Raw genomic sequence first — 21,599 nt, 5'->3', positions numbered from 1 at the left:
TTTCCAGGTGAAGACAGACAGCAAGAGCTGCTGATTTTTATTCAAACATCCGTACAATAAAGAACTCTGATTTTTAAATTGCATTTACATCAGCAGTAAAAAAAAAATAATAATAAAAAGACAAAAAAAATAACAGTGAATGAAATGTGAGGTCTTTTTAAAGTGCCTTTATGAGAAAGAGATCACAAAAAATAACGGGGTATACCATGTTGCAATGGACGGAAACGTGTCTGAACAATATATTAAGTAAATTATGTTACACATCATTTTTCAAATAACTTATACACCAGAAGGAAAGCTACCAAGTCTTTGCACGTCAACTATTTTATCATCATACTCTGGAGAGGCCCAGCTAGCAGAGCCTTGCACAGCAAAGGGTGAAGAGAGAGCAGGTCAGTTCACCTTGGAAACGCCACAGGGAAGGAAAACCTGTACTAGCGTCTGAAAACTGACACCAGGAACTGTAAAGTGACACATTTTTCAGCAGCGTGAAGACTATAAATACATCCTTTACATCAAGATATATATGTACACACACATAAACATATATACATACATATAAAAATATCTGCCTCAAACAGATACCGGAAGCGTTTTGAAAGAACAGAATTTGCTTCTGAAACACAAAATCGGGGTAAAGCAGAAAAGTTTTCTTTCCAGTTCTTACTCGATTTGGATGAAACGAACTCTCCACATTTGTATCTCGGTATTCAAAGTGATTATAATACAGCATATGAGGGCAAGACGTTTTTCTTCTGTAAGCAGAGACAGGTTGAGAATTGGAGGAGTGGATAGCTGAGGAATTGCCTGCATCTTATAAGGCTGAGGATGAAATAATCTCAGGTACTCACTAAGCTATATTTGACAGCATTGGGTTTAGAGAACACTCTGCAGAAATCGCATCTTTATGGTTTCTTTAAAAACAATAAAAATATTCTAATTTAGCGAAGCTTTTTAAAAAAACAAGGCCCTCATTTTTCTAATAGAAAAAAAAAAGATTAACATGTGAGATTATAGTTTAAATTTTCTTCTGAAAATTAAACGTATGCAGGTAAAGAAAGGAATCTCCTTGGATTCTAACTGCTTTTGATTATAGAAACAGCCTGATTTCATTTAGGGATGCATTTTCATTCGCCTGGGACCAGATTCTAAAGAGCTTCAGGGAGTGTCCTCAATTTACACAAGAAAGACCCCCAAATCATGTAGCGGTATAAACATGTTTCAATGTAAACCCCAGTAACAAAAAAATAGTTTTATATCAAATACAGTATCAAATCATCATTTTATGTAAACACAGTGATTCCTGGTAAAGATTAGAGGCCAAAGTATCACAAAAAATGGCCGTGAGATTAATTCCATTTAAAAAAAAACTTGTAAAAGACTAAATAGTCACCCCCCCAACCCCCCAGTCCCTACCCCTCTCTCCTCTAGCTGTAAGGATCAGTGAATCATTCACTTCTTTTGGAAACAGCTTCAAATGTATGCATATTCCTGCAGGAAGCACCACACCAGAAATATCAGAAAACAAAAGCTGAATGTCTAGAGCAAAAGCCCAATCCTGGCTGCTTAGAGACATCACATACTGCATCTGCCTGGAAGGATCCAGAAAAAGGCGTCTGGTGGGATCAGGGTTTCTTCTCAGCCTCCTGTGCCTTGCTCTAAAGGCGCGGTCTGTTTACCTGCAGCCTTCTCCACCGCCTCTTCCCGGTTCTCCCAAGGAAGCTTTTGTGTCCAGTGGTTTCCCGCCCCTGGAAAGGGAGCTACAGGCATTGAGGCTGGAGAGCGGAATCTTCTGGAGCCTTTTACTTCTGAATGTTTCCCTGCTTTCCTGCCTCTTGAGGTTCTGCAGACAGCCAGGCACTTGTCCATTCTGATCTTTTCAGGGTCTTCCCTTCTCAGGATTTTTAGTAAAAGCACCGTCCCCTCACCAAACTAAGCAAACCCAAGCAAAAAAAAACTTAAGAGATTCGCATGCTGGTCTAATGCCCTCTGGCTTCAAATGTCTGCTCAAGTGGTCCTTAAATCACAATGCAAGCCTGGCCTTGGCCTCTAGCCCTTGAGGTCTGAAAAGGTGACGTTGCAACTTTCGCTGCAGCTCGAGGAGTTGCTCAACAGGGCAGAGCCTGAACCCGAATCTGGGGGAGGGAAAAAAAAGATGAAGAAATGGGTATTTGTTGAGGATTTGGCTTTTTATTTTTTACATTGAAAAAAGAAAACATTTGAATATGCGTTGGGATGTGAAAATAGGTTCAGAGTGTGGGACGTGGGTGCGTGAGCTCTCACCTGAGCTGCTCAGGCACTGAGCCGATTTGGATTTGCCGATGAGCGTGGACAGGCTGCTGGCTGGCACCCAGCCCTCCTTACTGGTGGTCAGGTTCCTGACATACCTGAAAGGGGCGTGGGTGTCATGGCTCTAGCCCACATCGCCCACATGTCTTGGTTGGGTGTAGACCGTGGGGGACCCCTCTTACCAAAGCCCCTCGTCGCCCTCGTGGATCACCTCCACCATGTCCCCACTTTTCATGGCAATAGCATCTGGGCTTCCTTTGTCGTGATCTGCCACAACCGTGTATTTACCGGGAACCTACATGGGGGAAGACGAGGAGAGAGGAATGGGGGGCGGCCCAGCCTTCCCAGCACTGGTCTCCTCCGCATGTCAGCCGGCAAAACCAAAACATCAACCGACTTCCGTCCGCACAGCAGCAAGAGGCTGTCCACATACTGACAAAACCATAGGCGTGGACTTCAAACGATCCAGCCACAAGAGAAGGAAAATGAGCCCTTCAGTAGGGGCCTGCCTGTCTGTGGAGTTACTGGGAAGATTAGTAGCTCTTGACTGGTAAGGTCTCCTAGCTTTAGGAAGATACTAGGTTTCACGTTAGGACCACGTTAAAAAAGCCAAAAACAATCTCCACCTCTACGTGGCTGCCCTCCTCTCCACTCACCTCTCCCTGACCACTCTGCTCCTGCCACACTAAGCACTTTGCTGGTCTCTGAATGCTGCAAACCTGGTCTCCTCTGCCCCAATACCTTTGCACTTGCTGCTTCCTCTTCCTGGCATGCTCTTCCCCTCCTTCAGATCTGTATTTAAGGCTGGATATCTACAGGCTTATGCGTGCATTATTTATCTGCCTGCTCAGAACCTCTCGGTCTGCGACTTTTTCTGTTTGCTGCTATACTCCTGCTGCTAGGACCAAGCTGTAGAGGGCAAGAAATATTTGTTGGAATAATCCTGACTCCAATTAATTAATATGGAAATAGTTCTTCCTTGTTAGCAATATTAAAAATATGACATTGTTTAGAATGCAAATCAGTAACGGACAGTTCAATTTTATTAAAATATGAGATCAAGGTACACACATATGGCTTTAAGAAAGCTCAGCAGGAACATTCTATTTATCAACAGGGTGAATAAAGGGTGCTGATCGTTCCCTTTTAAAAAAGAGAGATCCCACCTGCATGTGGGTTGGAAGAAGGCCAAGTCGTGGAGGGGTTGGGGACTGGCAATCTCAGAGCTACGGGTCAGGCAGGAGCCCAGCAGCTGAGGGGCAATCAAAAGGCGCATGAGACATCCCTGAAATGTAAGACCTATGGAGTTGTGGTCCTCCCGTAAGATCTAGATCTTCTGGGGCTCCTGTTTCCCAGGAACAACAGCCCTCAGCCCCGTCTTGCGTGGCCAAGGGAGGGCAGGCCAACATTACCAGTTTCTTGGGACCTGCTCCACCTTCCTCCTCGGCATCAGAAGAGTTAATCGGCTCCTCCGCACTCGACCAGCCATCGTTGTCTTCAGAGGCCTCCAGGGAGTGAGAAGTTTTGCTCCAGCCTAAGAGAGGAACAGGCCCCATGACGGCTGCTCTTCACGCGGCAAGACCCTCCCGCCTCTATGGCCCGGCACGGCCCGTCTGCGGCAGCACCACAAGCCCCTGAGATGTGCAGCCCTTACGGCCCCATGGAGAGCTGGCCCCCACCTTCCGGGGGCGCACAAAGAGCTCTGAGGACACTACTGTAGACCCCCCAAAGGTACACCCCTGCATTTCACTCCAACTGGGAAAACAGTCCTGGGGGACAGGGTTTAAATGCATTTGCTTCCATCTACTCAGTCAACACAATTCACAGAAGCTAATTCCATATTCCTCCTTTACACCTGTGTGTTCAGGCAAGGCTCTGTCCCTTCACGGAAACAGGAAAGCAATTTCCATGGGATCATTTTCCTGCCAGTCTCTGGAGAAATATGGAAACCCTAAGAGTGACAACTAACTGAAAATATCTCCCATCCTATCTAGGTTTGGGCCCTACAGTAAATACCCATCAAAAGGAAAAACATTTTCAATCAATGCTTGTGCATTTATAGGTTTCTAATAAATACACTGATGTTTCTCAAGAGCATGCCACACACCAGGCACAGCTCTAAGCCCTGGACATAGGAGATAGGGGGGATTGTGTTCCCATCTTATAGATAAGTAAATGGAGGCACACGCATGTTTAAAATGTATCAGAGGCTGCACCAGCAATAAGTGGCAAAGTTGGGTTTCAAAGCCAGGCACTCTCAAGCATGTGCTATCTCCACTAGGAGATACGAGCAAATACAGGTGAACAAAGCTTTCCTGTGGACTTAAACATTTATACACACTCATTCATCAGAATCCCCAAACAGTAGCAACTGTGTTTCCCATTTTGAGAGAGATTTCAAATAAGTTGAGGGAGATAGGGGACAGTGAGTTCACAACACTGAGTACGCACAATAAATGCCAGTAATAAAGCAACAAGTGTAAGCTGAATTCCTGTGGTATTAAATACAGGCATCCACATGGTATTAATGACATTTTCAACAAAAAACAAGCATCTCATGGACATAAGCATATTGCTAATCAGATTTCAACTTTGGCACATCCAGTTCTAAACTATATTTGGTGCAGCTGGCGGCATGCTTGTCGCTGAGAAGAGAGGCGGCTAGAATGTGAAGGAATCATAGAAGAGACAGATGCATAAACGCTCCCCCTCTTTCTTAAGTCAGGGAGGCTGTAAAGAGATGAACTGTCCAAGCCAGTTCTCAACTGTCAATAATACTGACTTGCTTTGAGAATGAATGCTTTTGGGAAAAAGCATGCTTTTGTGAAGTGCTAGAAAGCTGTCTTTTGTCTTAGACAGAAAAGGGCCCTAGGACCAGAGATCTCCCCAAGCTGGCAGCGCAATGAGCTCCCGCAAAGGAAGTGCCCCACACGTGTGCTCAGGGCCACAGCAGCCCCTGCCCGTGGGCCGAGGCTTCACTCCACACAAGGGCAGGGGCCAGCAGACCAGGAGAGTCTCCGAGCTTTACCTTCTGGGGGCTGCGCTGCCGGGGTCAGGTTGGAGGTGCTCAGCCACGCGGCCCTGTGCAGTGCCACTACCAGGCTTGCATCTGGGCAAGAATTCGGGATTATCAATTTTCACCTACAAATTACCCCAATTCTGCCTGCTCTGAGTGCATCTGCAGTTGTGGCACAGTGTGGGAAGCCAGGACAGGGCACTGGGGAAGAGGGACACTGGGGCACCCAGGCACGAACATCTTCGAGTGGGCGAGGGACGATCGATGCTGGGATGGACTGTCTCCCCAAACCTCTCCCCATGCCAACCACCTGCCAGTTGTCAGAAGCACTTGTAGGGGCTTCTGGGAAAAACGGAACCAAAAATCTGTTGAGGACAATGTGAACAGAAGGGAAAGACTTTTATTTGGCAAGAATTCTAAGGCCAGAGAAGACAAAGGCACCTTCCTAAGAGTCTTGATGTAAAGACCCTCACTTTAAAGAAACAGCATGGCTATATTTGTTATATATGGAAAACCTAGATTGACACTGTCTTCTGGCACCTTCAGAGAAAGTATTTTCTAGATCTAGTGCAGTGTCTGGGGGTGCAATGGGGGGATCGTTCAAGCCTCTGCTTGTGGGTCTCCAGACAAAGATTCTTTAACAGGCTCCAAACTGTCATTGCATTAAAATAGCGTAAAATAGTGGAATTGGGAAAGTAAGTGGGTGAATATGAACTTCTCATTATGCCTATAGTTACAGCTACAGGATAAGAAAGCAAAAATGCTTGGAAGTTTAACAACTACCAATTAGTGCAGCATTACCCTTTATTTATTATGCTAGGTGATTTTCTGCGAGAGGATTTTAGACAAAGGTGATTCATGAATACCGTCACTTTTATTTTTGGTAAAATATTCTTGATGTTATCAATAGAGTAAAGCAATTGATTGATAAGGCTTTTTGGCGGGTACCAGCCATGAAGACTTGTGTGGTTCATCATCATCTGCTAAAGACTAAAACGGATGATGATGACGATAACTGGTAACCATATTTCAGGCACTGGCTAAGCACTTGAAACACATCATCTCGTTTACTTTCATTATGACTGTGCAAAGTTGGATGATCTTTATTCTACAATTGAGGAAACTGAGGCTTGGAGAGATGAAGTAGCTTGGCTAAAAAGTGGTAGAACCTGTATCTGAACCATAGTAAGCCTGGTTCCAAACTCACTTTGTCTATGCCACAAACCCACTTTGTCCTACAGAAAAGAAAGGACAACATGGAGATGTCATTAAGTGTAAGTGGAACATGTTTAATGAACAAAAATATATCTCCCTAAAAGACGGTGAAAGAGAGAGCCAGTTGCCCCACCCATTTTTAGGGTAGGAGAGAGCTGCTTGCAAATTTTTCACCCCTATATTTTCAGGCACAATAGTAGAAAGAGGGCTGCTGGCCTGGAGCTTAAGGTTCAGAGTCAAGAATGGGCCAGGGTGGCTTCTGAGAGTGCAGGGGGTCCCAGACAATGGCTTGCAGGGATACTAGTTCAGCGAACCTTAGTTTGAAAAACCCAGGAAGATTAAAAAAGTGGACTCTTCTCTGTGAACTTAATACTTTTAACTTGGGCCACAGAAGTCTTTGGGTTTTCCCAGAGGAACGTTAACCATTTGAGTATGACATGGGAATGAAATAAGAAGTCCAGGTTCCAATATCGGGCTTGGCACTACCTATCTCCATGATTTGGGGCATATCTGACTGGTTGACTTCCCCATGAAATGAGGAGTTGGACTTGCCTCCTGCCAGCTGTACCCTTCTGTCTCCAAACTGAAGTGTCAGGACAAACTAACGAAGCCAGGAACTGAGGGGGATGGGCCTAGAACTAGGGATGCTCTGTAGCCTAAAATAGTTGGTGAGTAATAATACCCAACTCAACCCGAACCAGATATTGGCCAGGTGACAGCAGCACCGAGGTGCTGCCTGTAGCCACTGAGTAGCAGGTAGTCCTGTAGGTGCCGGGAGAATCTGGCTTGAGGAGTGCAACTGAGAAGCATAAAGTCCATTCTAGTATTTGTAATGAGAGCATCAATCTTTTGAATAAAACAAGAATTTTGTTTTTGGCTAGTAAAGACCGATTTAGTCTTATATTTTCAACAACAGGCAATGGTAAACACATAGTGTTTTAGCTGGATGGGTAAATGGATTGTCAATCTACGTTCAGAAGGTTGAATCACTCTACCTCTTAAACCAAAAGGAGTTGGGTCGCTCTTTACTTCGTGTCGCTTAGCTTTTTTGTCAGGACTGGTAGGAGAAGCTGCAGAAGGAGGAAGAGGCAAAAATATAACAGGAGAGAGAGAGTGAGGAGCTGTGCGAAGAGAGATGAGGAGTCCCATGTGAAATACCTCTGAGTTCATGCTGGAAGTGGGACAGAAACATATATATGGGTTAATTTCCACTGATTCAAAAAGTAGCTTTAGGGAACAAAACTAAATTGGTGAAGAGATCTTGTAGGTGGAGAGAGAGGGCTAGAATAATCGAATCTGATGAATTGATTTATGGGTTGATTTTGGCAATCAGTATCACCATTTTTATGGGGCCTTCTCTGGATACCTTTTTAAAGTTCTGGATTTGTAATACCAGATTTGTAGTTTCTTTCCTCCTTTTAAATTTTTAAGTGAGAGGCTAATGTAAGGGTATTTTATAAATTGAAGAGGCAAAGAAAAAAAAAGCTAGCTCCAAATTAATTCACCGGAACAACATCTGGACCAATCAAAGACCCTTGGACAACGCTGGTCTTTTAACATCAGGAAGGAGAAACCTTTAAGAAAGACATGCCTGGAACCTCAGGCCTTGCTTCATAAGCTACTGCAGCTCATATCCCTCACAAATATTTTACTGTGAAGGAGCACTCATCAAGCTTTTAGAGATCTCAGTATACAGGGATCCTTGATTAGCTCTGTTCGACTAGCCAGTACACCTATAAGCATATCTGAAATCTTGGCACTCTGGCAAAAAAGTGTACTTACAGCTGGAAAAGTTCAAGTACTGCAGGGAGCTTGCAGGAAAGAGCAAGAAAAGGCAGGAGGGAGGAGACAGATCAAAAAAGCAAATGACAACTCTAGTTCCTGAGCAAGCCTTGTTGAAAAGCTCAACTCGGCCTTTTCAAAGGACAGGCAGCCCTCTGAAAGGGCACTCTGGATATATGAAAATGGACACGCAAGCACCAGTAAATAAGAGTGATTTCGGTGGAATTAATGCTTTCAAATGGGCTCCACAGAGTGATGAAGGCGGCCAATGAGTTCTCTTGGGACCACGCACGAATGATGACCACACAAATGGACAACAGACACAAGGCCACGTGATGGACACTTCCGGAAATCAGGGTGGAAGCAGGGGCCTGTTTACCTTTCTGACCTTTGAGGCTAGCAAAGCCCTGCAGGGTGAAGCGCTTTTTGGAAAGCGCAGAGCTTTCTGAGGTAGAGCTAGTGACTGTGTCATCTATAAAGGAAAAGAAAGAAACAAAAAATATAGAGGGCAGAGGACAACCCCGAACCAAAGGAACTGGGTTTCTGAGGTGGAGCAGAGGCCCCAGAGGTGTGGTCCAGGAAATCAGAACTTCAGGTCATGCTGGTGTTTGGACTTTAAGACTTTTCTGGGCATTTCAGGGGCTGGGTTTGCTGATTGGGAGTTCACACTGAAGGTGAATAAGATGGATTCTTCTGCGAGATTCAAATGAATTATTATTATTATTTTTTGACATGGGCAGGCTCTGGGAATCAAACCCAGGTCTCTGGCATGGCGGGTGAGAATTTTGCCACTGAGCCACCATTGCCTGCCCTCAAATGTATTTAAGGTGGTTTGGGAAGAGAACAAAATTCTGAACTCTTTACTAATGCAACTTGTGTCAAAGAAAAGCTATGTATTTCTACCTGAAGGGCTACTCCTGACACTTGTCACAGAAGCTGAACCCCAGAAAGGGCTCCTGTCCGTATACACTGGGCTCAGTCTCGATGGGCACCCACCTTTTCCCTTCTCTGGGGGCTTTGGCAATGGCGTGGAGCTCACGTAGCCTTCCAGGCTGAGTGGGTCAGTTTTTCTTTCTTCCAACTTCTTGCTGCTTCTTGTATTCCCTTTCGAGGGACTAATGACATAAGACACATCAAAAAAGAAATAGAATGCTGCCAGATTAAATTTTCAAAACTCTCCTTGAGTGTTTAGTGAATTGAAACATCCCTGAGGCTTAAGGGATAGTACATCTTACTATTTCAAAGTGACTTAAGCACTTCTGAATTAAAACCAAACTGAATCAAATGAAAACAAAAAATAAAAACAAAAAACACCTTACTAGTTCTTAAGTAGGAGTTTCTTTTTTGGGGGGGGAAGGGGTCTTTCTCTTCTAAAACTATTGTTCTATGGATTATTTATTTAGATCATATTCTGTACTGGGCACCATAAATGATTAAAGGTGGCTATACAAAGAGGAAAATAAAGTAAAAAACAAGTGAATGAATAAAATACCAAAGGAAAAATAAGGGCAGAAAAGGTCCGATGAAGCCACCATTCATATCAGTGTATGAAATGCATGTCCCAAGAGCCCAGAGTTTGCTAATTGTGAGCCCCAAGTTTAGCTCTGAGCTTTCAGCCTCCAGTGATTCCTTGGCTGAGGTGACATGCCATAATTTAAGCAATGGCTGATGACATTTTGTGGGGAACAGCTTCACGTTCTATACTGATCATAAAGGGAAATAATCCACAAATGGGAAAAAAAAATTAGAAAGGCATTAGAAGACTTCTCTCTGCCTGGGAGTGGAGCCAGACACACGTTTCCTAGAGCTGATCCTCTGGACTAAACTTACCAGCATAGAATTCTAAGATGATAAGCACTTCAGAGGGGGGTTGGGGCAAAGTAATCCCAATAACCAGGAAACTCAGATAAATAGATGGTCAGTAAACTCAGCAGCACTTGCAAAAAAATCCTACTTTTTAAGTTTCCCAATACCCTGACTTTCATACTGAATGTTTAACCTCACCTTGTATTAGATGACGCAGGCAGAGGCAAACTCTGGGATTGTTCCAATGCTCTATGCTGACTGGCTTCTGCAAGGGGTTGGGGGGAAACAGACCACCCATCCGTGATTTAAGAATCTCAAGTTAGCATCTTTATTTTTAAATGCTAAGATATCCTACATGGTCAAGAATTTCGATATTGCTTTCAATAAAACTATAAACGTGCCTGGAGCAAAAGCTAAGAGAGAATCAATTACCAAAGACATCCTTACCTCTACAAGCCTGCAGCTGACTGGTCAACACTTTGCGGATTTCATTTACCCACGCTGCTTTAATTTCAGGAGTTGGTGCCTATTCCCCCAAAAGAAATGCCAGTAGGTAAGAACTGAAATTCTTTTACGAAATAAGCTTTGGTATATTACTCTTGTAACTTCTAAGGACAATCTTAGGCATCTACTAATCAAGATCACTGAATGTAAGAAAAAAAATGGGAAAAATGGATGCGTACATCGTTTTGCCATGTAAACATGCCACCCCATGGGCAGGCGCACGTTTGGAAAAGGGAGCATGTAGGACCCAGTACCTGCCACCAGGGGGCACTCAATGACAGCTAATGGAAGGGATGATTTGGCCAATACCTCCAGAACTACACCAATGGGTAAAGCTATGGGCAGAAAGTACCCCTTGAAAATAAGAGAGTCTGGGAAGTCGGAATGACATATTTTTTTAGATGACAAGGATAGCAAGGGAATCCAGTAGGTAGACTCTAAACTGCAAGAGAGGAGGTGATTGGACTGGAATGAGCTATAGCGACAGGGTCTCAATATGATGGCAGGCTGGACACAGCCGCTGGGTTTGCCCCAGCCACAGCGCTCCTGGGGCTCAAGGCCTGAGGGTCAGGTGGGCAGCTGGGCTCTACATGTATGGAGCCCTTTGCAAAGCCACACCTCCTACCTGGTTGCTGACAGATCAGCTGGATCACATATTGGGTGCTTTGGGCTGGGAGAGGATGGCCAGTGCTAGAGTAGGGAGAATGCCCTCATTTCAGTTCAGTAGGGTCCTTTGGCCTGGGGCTATGATGGTTCGGGTGGTAAGAGTGAAGACTGGGACACTGTGATATCCAGTTCATCTTGCCAGGGTTGCCAGAGAGGCCAGAACATCAAGCATGTCAGAATTTTGAAGGGCAACTAGAAGAGGCACATTCACCCATGTTGAGTTTGATCATCCATAGAGCACTGAGGGGTTCTGCCATGGGGGTCATGTAAACATCACTGTTCTCTGAATTTACATTTGAAGCTCTGCCCACTTCCCACTCTCAAGAATCAGGAAAGGACGAGGCAGGGTCCACTTCCTGTACTAGGAGAATCCAGATCAGCGTGCACCGAAGGTGGTTCAGGCCAGCCAGCGTCTCATGTGTTGTCAAGGTATACGCGGCCTCGGGAACAATATGAAATAGAGTCCATTGTTCCTTTAATGCACGTAAAGCATGCTCAATGTGTAATTTCCCCTGTATTTTGTCCTGGGCACAGCTGTACAGAGCAGGTTAAAGATGGTCCAGAGCAGAGTCTCCTAAATGAACAAGGGCTGCTCCTGGCCTCTGGGTGAGAACACTTCATGAAGAGTCTGAAAGCCAGGTGGCACTGGAAACTTCTCATTGGCATTCCTTAACAGATTCAATTAATACCTTAACGCCTTGCCTGAGAAGCAAAAATAAGTGGCCCCTACCTGTACGATGTAAACTTCTTCCCTTGCATTATACCAGATTTCAAATTTCTTCACGTCACCTTTCACGTTCTCCGTTATGCCGACAGCTGTCATCTGGCCAACACGAACGTGGGAAACGGACATTATTACTGTGCATAAGGAAGCGACCCACTTCATTTTAAAAAGACACTGATGCATAAATTACATGATAGAAATATCTTTGGGGTGGGGGCGAAGAGTTACAAAATTTCTGGACCTCCACGTTCTGAGTATCACAATTTCAAGAGTTCATGATCAAGGTTTTAATTTTTTAATTACAACACAAAAATGAGTCATAGATCTTTTCTTCTTTTAGGATTGGTTGTAGAAAACAAGGCCTTCCCTTACTTACATTTAGGGACTGCTTGTAACTGTAGGAAGGGGCTTTTTCGTAGCCCTCCCCATTTTCCTCCCTCTTCTTACAGAAGAGCACGGCCTTCTCATGCAGAAACAGATGCCGCTGCATTGGCTTAAACCTGGCCAGGTCCTTGACCTTGGTGTGACCCTTCTTATGATCCGTCCACACGCTGAAGGAGCCCTGCATCAGCAGCTTCCCCAGGTCGTTTAAATTCCCCTAAAATACACGAACACATATAAGTGGCACTTAAAAACTGAGGATGAATGCCGAAGGGACTTACAGACGGGTGCTGCAGCCACTCCCCCCCCGCCCCCCCGCTCCCCAAATTCTGCAGGTTGATGTGATATGGGCATAAAAGGGAGAAAGTGGAAATCTGAATTCTACTGCTGCTTATACACATCACCAATCCACAAGCAGACGTAGAGAAAACAAACGGCCACACCCATTCTCCCAGTGGGACTTGTCATCAGGAAAAGACAAGGAAATGGTGTGGCTTTCGAAACTGCATCCGTGCCAAAAAAGACGCTGTGCAATCCCAGCTCTCCTCAGGCCAACACAACGAGGCTGGCTTGGGACGCAGAGGTGGAAACTTTCTGCCATTCTCTACACGTTTGCTGTTCCAGGGTGGTCTGCAGACCTCAGCACTGACATTGTCTGGGAGTCTGTCCATCTCGGGCCCCACTTGGAGACCTAAGGAACCGGAACCTGGGCTTTAACAAGATGCTCGGTGATGTGGAGGCATATTAGAGTTTAAGGAGCACAGCGTGAAACTGGCATTCAGAGGCCCTCATCCTGGCTGCTCCTTAGAATCCCCACCAGGCAGTACTCCTTAGCATATCCTGCGGCATGGGGAGAAAGGGCTCTTCCTTTTGCCCGGGGCTGGGACTGTCCCCAGCCGTGTCTGGACGGCCGCTTGTTGGCTCCCTCAGGTGCTACCACTTACGTCATAGCCCGTGATGGCAATCAGGTGCATGGAATCGTTGACAGCCTTGAGGATGCCCAGGATGGAGCTTAGTGCCTCCTGCAGGTCCTCGGCCCCCTCACAGTTTTTGCTGTATTTCAACATTTCCTGAGCAGGAGAGAGAGGCGGGGAGAATGAGAGCATTTGCCACTGTCATCGCCAAAAGCATTTCAGGGTGATCTGGGAACACGACCACCACAACTTGTGATGTGGCTGTGTGCATTCTTATGCCACCCATCCCCTGCAAAATGCAGACCTTGGGTCCGTTCCAAAGAGGGATCCTTAGTTAAGGAGGGATCCTTAGTTTGTGTGTCCTTGCACAATCTGTCACCTGGGAGGAGGAACACTGCCACCACACATACAAACACGCACCCCCTCCCTCACGTGGGCAGGGGCTTGGAAGGCCCGGCTGGTTTTCAGGGTAGCTCAGGAAGCGGCACTGTCCTCTTTTCTTTTAGTCCCCTCTCCTCCTCTCACTCCCAATAGCTCTGAGGCTGCAAGTCGGGAACTTGGTCATAAGAGTTAAACACCTGGCAAGTGTGAACGGCACCGCACCCACTCTCCTGAGGACAAACAGCCACGTGCAATTTCAATCCCAGACAAAGGGACAGACCTGCAAATCATTTTCTGCTATGAAGCAGTTTCAGAGGCTCCAGATACAGTAAACGTACAGACTAAATGGTTCCAATTTTGGTCCTTTCTCCACTCCTAAGCTGATGGCCTTTTTTTCTCTCAGTTTTGACACCCTGCAACAACACCTTATGGTTGAAAGTATGTATCTGCACATCATTCATTCCCTCGCTCAGGGCTTCCTGAGGTGTCTATGCTGGGTGCCAGCAAAAATCAACAGGGGGCAGCTCCTGCCCTGCAAAGGCTCTCATTACTGGGGAAATGCCCATGTAGAAGCACATAATTACGGTACGATATGACTGGAAACCATGGGAACATGTACCCCGTAAGGATCGGGACTTTTGTTTCCTTTTGCGTCTCTGGCACCTTTGCTAGCACATGTCAGACCCTCAGCAAGTGTCTGTGGATGACTGACCAAGGGCTGTGAGAGAGCCTGCCGAAGGCATCTCTCTCAATGCAGGCCTGGGTGGGGAGGAGAGGTCTGGGGGGTGGAAAGAACCCCGAGTCCAGGGCCGAGGAACTGTCCTTTGGGGTTTCTCACCTTGAGCAATAACTGATACTTGGTTATTCTTTGAACAGGCTTCAGTAGGTAAGAATCCAAACTCAGCTTGTGGTCCAATTTCTTCTGGCATTCCTGAAACCAATTAAAAAAAGACAACCACCTTTAGTTTAGATCGTTTTCATTATTATTTATTTAAAAAATCAACCAGCTGGGCGGGCCACAGTGGCTTAGGGGCAGAGTTCTTGCCTGCCATGCCAGAGACCCAGGCTCGATTCCCAGTGTCTGCCCATGTAAAAAAAAGAAAAAAAAAAAAAAAAAAGCTAACCAGTCAATTAAATGATATTCTAATGAAGGGAAAAAAATTGCGGTACACTGACTTATGTTCCCCAAGAAACACAATCTTAATCTGTGTCCCTGTAAACAGATTGTAAACAGGGCCTTTTGAAGTTGTTTAGTGAAGGTTTGGTGAAGGGAACCAGGGAGGGACTTGATCCTTATAAAGAAAACTGGGAAGGCACAGAAGGCAGAAAGGAAAGGACATGGCAGATAGGGGAGGGGAGGCAGAGCTGCGAGCCAAGGGACCGCAAGGGTGGCTGCACCTGCTGCCAGAACCCTACAGGTTCTTGGGGAGAAACAAAGCCTTGCTAATATTTTGATTTTGGATTTCTTCTAGCCTCAAAATCACGAGCCAATACATTTTGGTTGTTTTGAGCTATCCCACGTCGTGGTATTTGCCAGGGCAGCCAGGTGAAGTGAGAAAGGACCATACCTGAAAAAAGGGACAGTCGGAGCACTGCCTCCAGAGGCTCTCTGATCGGGGTTTGTTCTGACAATACTTCTCGTAAATCTGAAACTCTTCCATCTGGACCCAGGAGGGACAAATACCCACACGTTACAAGATAGTAGTGAACATAGAAAGGCACCTCAAGTTATACAATTCAGCATGACAGTTTCACAGAGGTGACGCCACTCTCTCAGGTGGAAGCTCCTTTGTGACAGTGTCCTACCGGTTTCTTAATAAAGGAAACAGACAGTTCCGCCTTGCACTGAGCTCTGTTGTGGTTAGGGGGCTCTGCTACATATGATTCTTCCAGAGATGTGCAATAGGTTTTGTTGTTTTGTTTTTAATTGGACTTCCAGGGTCTTTTCTGGCAGTTTTGCAAATTATTTTGCCCAAACAGACCTTTGTGAAATGCTGTTTCCCCAAATGTGGCTCTAGGGGCGAATCTGGGTCTAAGGGCAGTGGTTTCTGCAGGAGCCGTAGAATATGACTTTCATCCTGGCTCATTTTTGAGGCTGAATAAACAGAACAGGATCCCCAGGGGCCCCGCCCCTCCCCTCTTCACTGCAGTGTCCTTCTTAGCCTGGCCACTGACTTTCCGAAATGTGCCTGACACAATGTGCCTTTATCGACCTTTACTATAGAAAGTTCCAGGACAGCCAGAATACGCCAAGCACCTGCACGAGGACGTGAAAATAGAACACTGGGGCTTGGATGGCCTCTTGCTGGCTGCCTGCCCCTGCATTTTAACCTCGCTGATGACAACCTAGGTTAATGTCAGCAAACTCCACAAACCCCAGAATAAATGTGGAATAATGTGGATCAGAAGACAAGGAGGCAAACTGCAGCCTGCCCTTTATTTCACCCAGGGCTCTGTTTGACCTCTCCTGAATCCCAGTTCACCTTGACAGAAAAACATAGAAAAAGCTCAGCTTCATCTAAAAATAAAAATTGCAATGAAAACTTAATCACTCATTTTAGCATACATAACAACTTTGTGTTTTAGTGTTCCTCTTTTTTGAATTAGTCGTTGGACTTGAAAAAAAAATTGTAATTTTCTGGCCCTACGAAAAGTATTATGTCATCCCAGCCAAATTAGAAACATTTGCCCCTTGTAATTTCAGTTGGTTAAAATGGGAACTGTAATAGAATTTAAAGTCATTATTATTTAGCAATTTTAAGAAGTATAGCATGACAATACACATATTTTAAAAATACACACCCTTTCTAGAAAACACCGTCCAACCAGTTCTGGGCAGTCTATGTAGTTTTCTAGTTCTCTCAGGAATATTCTAGACAAAGAAAATTATTAAGTCAGATGAAAAGCAACTTCAATAAGATGGCATCTATAACAAATTAATAAATAGTTTCTGGGAGACTTTTATTCTTTACTCTGGATAATTCAAGAGATTCTGTGCGGCAACAAAACATCATCCAATCTGAGAACCTTTCTGCCTTATATCCATTACTGTCAGGAATCCTGTTTTCAGGAAAAATTCTCAGGTAAACAAACCTAAGTGGCAGTCAGGATTTTTGTCTATATTCTTGACATGTGGAGTTCCCACAAAGTAGGAGAGCTCTTCTTTTATCAGTACAAATATATAGGATAATAAAGTAGATAAAAGAAGTCACAGGCCTAGAAAGATGGGGAAGTGCTTATGTGTTCTTTAAATCCAGTTTCCTCGTCCTATTATGGAAAATAAGCCACCGGGTTAACTGAGGGCTTTCTCCAGAGATAACTCAGAAGTCTTGACTGACTACACCACTGCCCGTACGCTCCTGTGCTGAATCTGCACCCCTCAATTCTGATGCGCCTTTATTCACCCAGGGAGGGGTTCCCCTCCCACCATGGGAAAGCTCCCGGAGGGTGACTTCACCGGCTTCGTCCTACCGCCCGGGACCACCAGGGGGCCTCCGCGCGCGGATCTGCGGCCGAGAGCAGGGCGGGAGCCGGACGCGCCCAGCGGACCGCTGCCAGCTCGTTTAGGCCCCCAGGCTCCCCGCAGCCTCTGTGGAATGGGAAGGATCCCAGGGGGTGGGTTCGACTGACATGTGCTGCTTCCTTCACAAATGGGGGGGGGGGGGCGGAAGAGGCAATGACAGAGGGGCGGGAAACATGGGATGCAGCGGAAGCCCCAAGCGCGCTGCACGTCTTCTTTTTAAGCGCGAGGGTGGGAGCCGGGTGGGAGCAGAAAGGGGGCGGGGGGGGGGGGGGGCCGGGAAGGGGCTGGGAGGGGGTCCAGTGGGAGCCAGTGGGAGCCAGAGGGGCCAGGGGAGCTGGTTCCCGCAGTGGGCGGGGCGGCCACCTCCCAGACAGCGCTGCTGGTGCGGGGGGCGGGGTCCAGTCGCAGCTGGCTTTCTTTTTGACAAAATAATTCGTAGTGCATTTATCTGCTTCCCTTTGTATTCTGCACCTTTACTTATTCATCTTCTTTCCCAGGATCTCCCAAAAATTGTATTAAAGAAAGCAATAAAATAGCTAAAGAAAGGCCATTCACAATTTCCAAAAGCCAAGAAGAGGCCAAATATTGCCCTCAGAGGACAAACAGCTCCCCTCTGGAGAGCAAGAGGGAGAGTATGGTGAGAAACGCTCTTTTTCAGCCACCATCCTTTCCAAGCAGGGGTTCTGGGGAACAGAACCGGCCTTGCTAAGTGGTCTGGCATTCGGCGCCTCCCCAAAGTGCCAAGAGCGCATGTTTTAGGGGAGCACTGGTTTCTGCTTGCCCAGCAGGACGGGCAGGAAGAAGTGGAGCACGGCACTGACAAGGCTGGGTGCACTTAGCGGATGGCACAAATCCATCTGCTCCACGGTGAGGAAATAGGCTGGCCCTGTGGTTCATTTATAATTCAGCCGCGGCCCAGTCCTTCCTCAGCAAGGCCAGGGCGCCTGCCTCCTGAGAATATACTCTGGAAATGACCCACCCCAAATCCATTTCTCATGTCTCTAGCTTGCCTGTGAGTTTATCCTCCCTTACAAGGGGAAGACAAGGAATATTCACCAGCAAATCACACCCGTTCTGGTTTCGGCTCCTTCAAAGCAAGAGAGATCACCGAGGAGGTGCATGTGATAAAAGGGAGGCCCTGACCTGTTATGAAAGTGATAAATTTCTTCCATATTTCCAAATAAAACATCCTTCTTATTTTGAAGGCTTGCTGAGACGAGATGAGTCATTAAAGGATTATCCATCTCAGCAGCGTAGCCCTGTGAATGAGAAAAGAAATCAGTAAGGACATTCTGAACTGCACCTGCCATTTAAAGAGTAACCCGGATCAAGTCTGCAGTGGAATGCACAGATTTCGGTACAACTGGGTAGTAAGGTCAGGGGATGTAATCTCAGCCTTCAAAGAGCTAATTCACCTAGAGCGCAGTCACCGATTATCTGAACGAACATCCATACAATATGGATGAATTACAAATGGCATCCATTTTTTTCTGGGTGGGAGTAGTATCATCCTTCTTTTTTAATTGAGGTATAACTTTTATTTAAAGGGCACAAATCTTACATGGAATGAAAATACATGACTATTTATAGGTGTATACACCCATGTAACTACCACCCATTTGAAGACACAGATGTTTCCAGAACCCAGGGCCTCCCAGCCCATTCCAACCTCTTCAACCTGGATTCATTTTCCTTGGTTTTGAACTTCATATAAATGGAGCTGAACAGTATATAGTCTTTTAGTCTGATTTCCTTCAATCATGCTTGTGAGATTCATCCTTTTGTTGTGTGTCGCAGTGCCTCTTTCCTATTGCTGTATAATAAGTGGTCCCCTGGACCAATAGACCTCAAATGCTTCTGTCCCTTGTCCTCTTAATGAATATTTGAGTTATTTCCAGGTTTTGGCTATTATAAATAAAGCTGCTATGAACATTCTGTCATAGGCTTTTTGGTGGACAAAAGAAATAAAAAAAAATTATTTTTAAAAATAATTTAAATTGGCCAATTTCAATTTAAAAACAGTTTGGATTGGTGGAGCAGCAATTTAAAAACTAAGCTACACTGAGTAAAATGAGCCCAGACTACTGGGTTACCAGTGAGGGTATCTGGAGCACCCCCAGCTAATCCTCAAGTGCCAGCTTACCTCCAGGACACACAGCAGCTCCTCTACATACACACGCTCCGTTTCAAGGAGCTCATTCATCACGTGCCTGCAGAAAGCCCAGGGATGGACATGGAGAACAAATGAAATGTTAGAGTTGGAAGGGATGACACAAATACATCTGTCCGAACCCTTGTTTATGGACAATGAAACCAAGACACCTGGAAGTGAATGACTTTCTTGGGGTTCATGAGACTTGCAGAGAGACCAAGGTCTTAAATGACCTCAGTGACTATCCTTCACTATGGCTGGATTAATTTCTCCGAAAAAATGAGGAACAGTCTAGAAACTCTGTGCCAGGGCTTCATGGCTTCCCAGGAATGGATTCCCCACCCCATCTCCTGGCTCTGGGGTCCCACCACATTCACCTGCACAAAAGCAGACGCGATTCTTCATGCGGGTTTCAAGCTTCCCTCCGCTCACAGTCACATACCCAAATCATCCCATCCTTCAAGATGCATTCCTGTTTCCTTTATAAGCCTTCCCTGAGTTCAGCCACCAGAAAGAACCCTTCCCTCCTCTGAAAACCCTCTGTACTTCCATGGAGCCATTCCTGTGGCATTTAACACCTCCTTGCATAAGAACCATCTGCACTTTTCTCCTTGAGATCAGAGTTGTGGCTTTGGCATTAGTTTAGCTGCTCCAGTGCACACCAACATCTCGTGCACGTGGTGGGCAAGCACCACTGATTTGCTGAACTACTAAGCACCCAAATGATATAAAATCCCAGAGGAGGAATGGGCTTAAAAGTCACCTGTTCAGATCTTATTTTATGGATGAGGATCACCTTTTAATTGCCTACAATAAAGTTACCTATTTAGTACCAGGAAACTTGGACCAATGGTTATTCCTGGGTCCAGATCATTGAGCATGGTCAATTCTAAAACAGCAACACTTAATGGGACCCTCAGACATGCAGTTCAAAGAGTGCCACACCTAAATTTGAATAAGGGGACTGGAGAATATAGGGGCCTTTCACACTCACAAACTAGTAGGGTGTAAAAGGAAATCCATTCATTCCTCTTAGCTCAAGGCCCTTGTACTTGCTGTTTCTCTGTCTGGAAGGGTTTTCAACAGCCTGCATTTGTTCTGCCTTCAGTTTCATAAGCTTTGATCAGAAGACTCAGTTTTTGCCCCTAAACTCAGTTTATTCTACTCTGTTTTCTGAAGCTCTTTGGAGGATATCTCAAATAGATACCTGCCTGCATAAACCTCTGTGCTAAAGTATTTAGAGTAACTTTTATTTGTTCTTCATTATGGGGTTATAATGATCAAAGGAAGGAACTTAGTTCTAAGCTTATGTTGGCAGACATATTCAATGTAAATAATTAAAACTGAGATAGTCCAAAGAGTTATATCCAGGCAGATCTGGCTGTGCAAGCTCATCAGTGCACAATTCTGGTATGCACAATTCTGCTCTGGGCCTAACTATGCTGGGATCTGGCTCTGGGAACTGTCACCTCCAGTGTATTTAATGGGTATTGTGGCTTCTTTTCTGCTCTGTGCTTACATTTCCTGGCCCTGGACCAACAAGATCTTTCTTTCTTAAAGGTAAAAGGGACTGAGAAAAGGAATTGTTTTCTAGTATATGCAACTTGGAGGGCTGTGAGGGGACGGATGTTTTAGAGCTATATGCGCCAGTTACAGTACACATTTGTCACATGTGGTTATTTAAATATAAATTAATTAAAATAAAATAAAAATTCAGTTCCTGAGTCACACTAGCCATAGTCCAAGTACGCAACACACACATGTGGTGTGACTATGTATTGGACATTGCAGAGATAAAGCATTTCCATTCCTGCAAGAAAGTTCTATTGGACAGTGCTGCTCTAGAATGCTACACGGTGCTTCTTATTAATAATGGTGGTAAATGGAGAATTTTATTAGTGGCTAGAAACAGTCTCTTCTCTAGCTCCAAACAGCCATTCCCTTTATTTAAAAAAAGAAACTGGACATTTACCCAATGATATTTATGGAGCAATTATCTGATATTCTATGGGACTCGAAAGATGAACAGAATCAAGTGCATGACTTCAAGGTATTTGTAAGGAGTAAAATACATGTTTTCTGGCATCCTAGTTATCTGTGTATTATCACCCACATGATATTGCATGTGGGTGATAGAAACAACCACACTTTGAGGACTGTCATGTAGCTTCTCTCATCTGTTACCCATAATACTTCAGAGAAGAAGGTAAGGTAACGCAACTTCTCTGGGAGAACAAAGTACAACA

The 21,599-nt window shown here is 45.3% G+C and overlaps 1 protein-coding gene across 19 annotated transcripts in view; it reads right to left on the bottom strand.

Annotated features, from left to right (window-relative positions):
- The window catches only part of MCF2L (MCF.2 cell line derived transforming sequence like), a 331,118-nt gene continuing 309,519 nt past the window's right edge, over positions 1-21,599 (bottom strand). For 11 of the 19 annotated variants that reach the window (XM_077158711.1, XM_077158710.1, XM_077158708.1 and 8 more), the window contains 16 exons: positions 19,345-19,411; positions 18,345-18,460; positions 16,481-16,550; positions 15,247-15,339; positions 14,517-14,609; positions 13,328-13,453; positions 12,379-12,600; positions 12,009-12,101; positions 10,556-10,634; positions 10,307-10,373; positions 9,299-9,417; positions 8,682-8,774; positions 3,702-3,823; positions 2,472-2,584; positions 2,284-2,387; positions 1-2,135 (listed from right to left, as the gene is read on the bottom strand). In XM_077158711.1, the coding sequence (XP_077014826.1) occupies positions 2,050-2,135; positions 2,284-2,387; positions 2,472-2,584; positions 3,702-3,823; positions 8,682-8,774; positions 9,299-9,417; positions 10,307-10,373; positions 10,556-10,634; positions 12,009-12,101; positions 12,379-12,600; positions 13,328-13,453; positions 14,517-14,609; positions 15,247-15,339; positions 16,481-16,550; positions 18,345-18,460; positions 19,345-19,411 (1,663 nt within the window). In that variant the 3' untranslated portion in view covers positions 1-2,049. Of the gene's footprint in view, positions 2,136-2,283; positions 2,388-2,467; positions 2,585-3,701; positions 3,824-7,515; positions 7,591-8,681; positions 8,775-9,298; positions 9,418-10,306; positions 10,374-10,555; positions 10,635-12,008; positions 12,102-12,378; positions 12,601-13,327; positions 13,454-14,516; positions 14,610-15,246; positions 15,340-16,480; positions 16,551-18,344; positions 18,461-19,344; positions 19,412-21,599 lie in introns of those variants that run through there. The other 8 variants (XM_077158709.1, XM_077158722.1, XM_077158719.1 and 5 more) reach the window with 4 other exon arrangements.

Source organism: Tamandua tetradactyla, chromosome 4 (genome assembly GCF_023851605.1).
Source record: "Tamandua tetradactyla isolate mTamTet1 chromosome 4, mTamTet1.pri, whole genome shotgun sequence".
Taxonomy (NCBI): Eukaryota; Metazoa; Chordata; class Mammalia; order Pilosa; family Myrmecophagidae; genus Tamandua; species Tamandua tetradactyla.
This window is presented reverse-complemented; position numbering and strand designations above follow the sequence as displayed.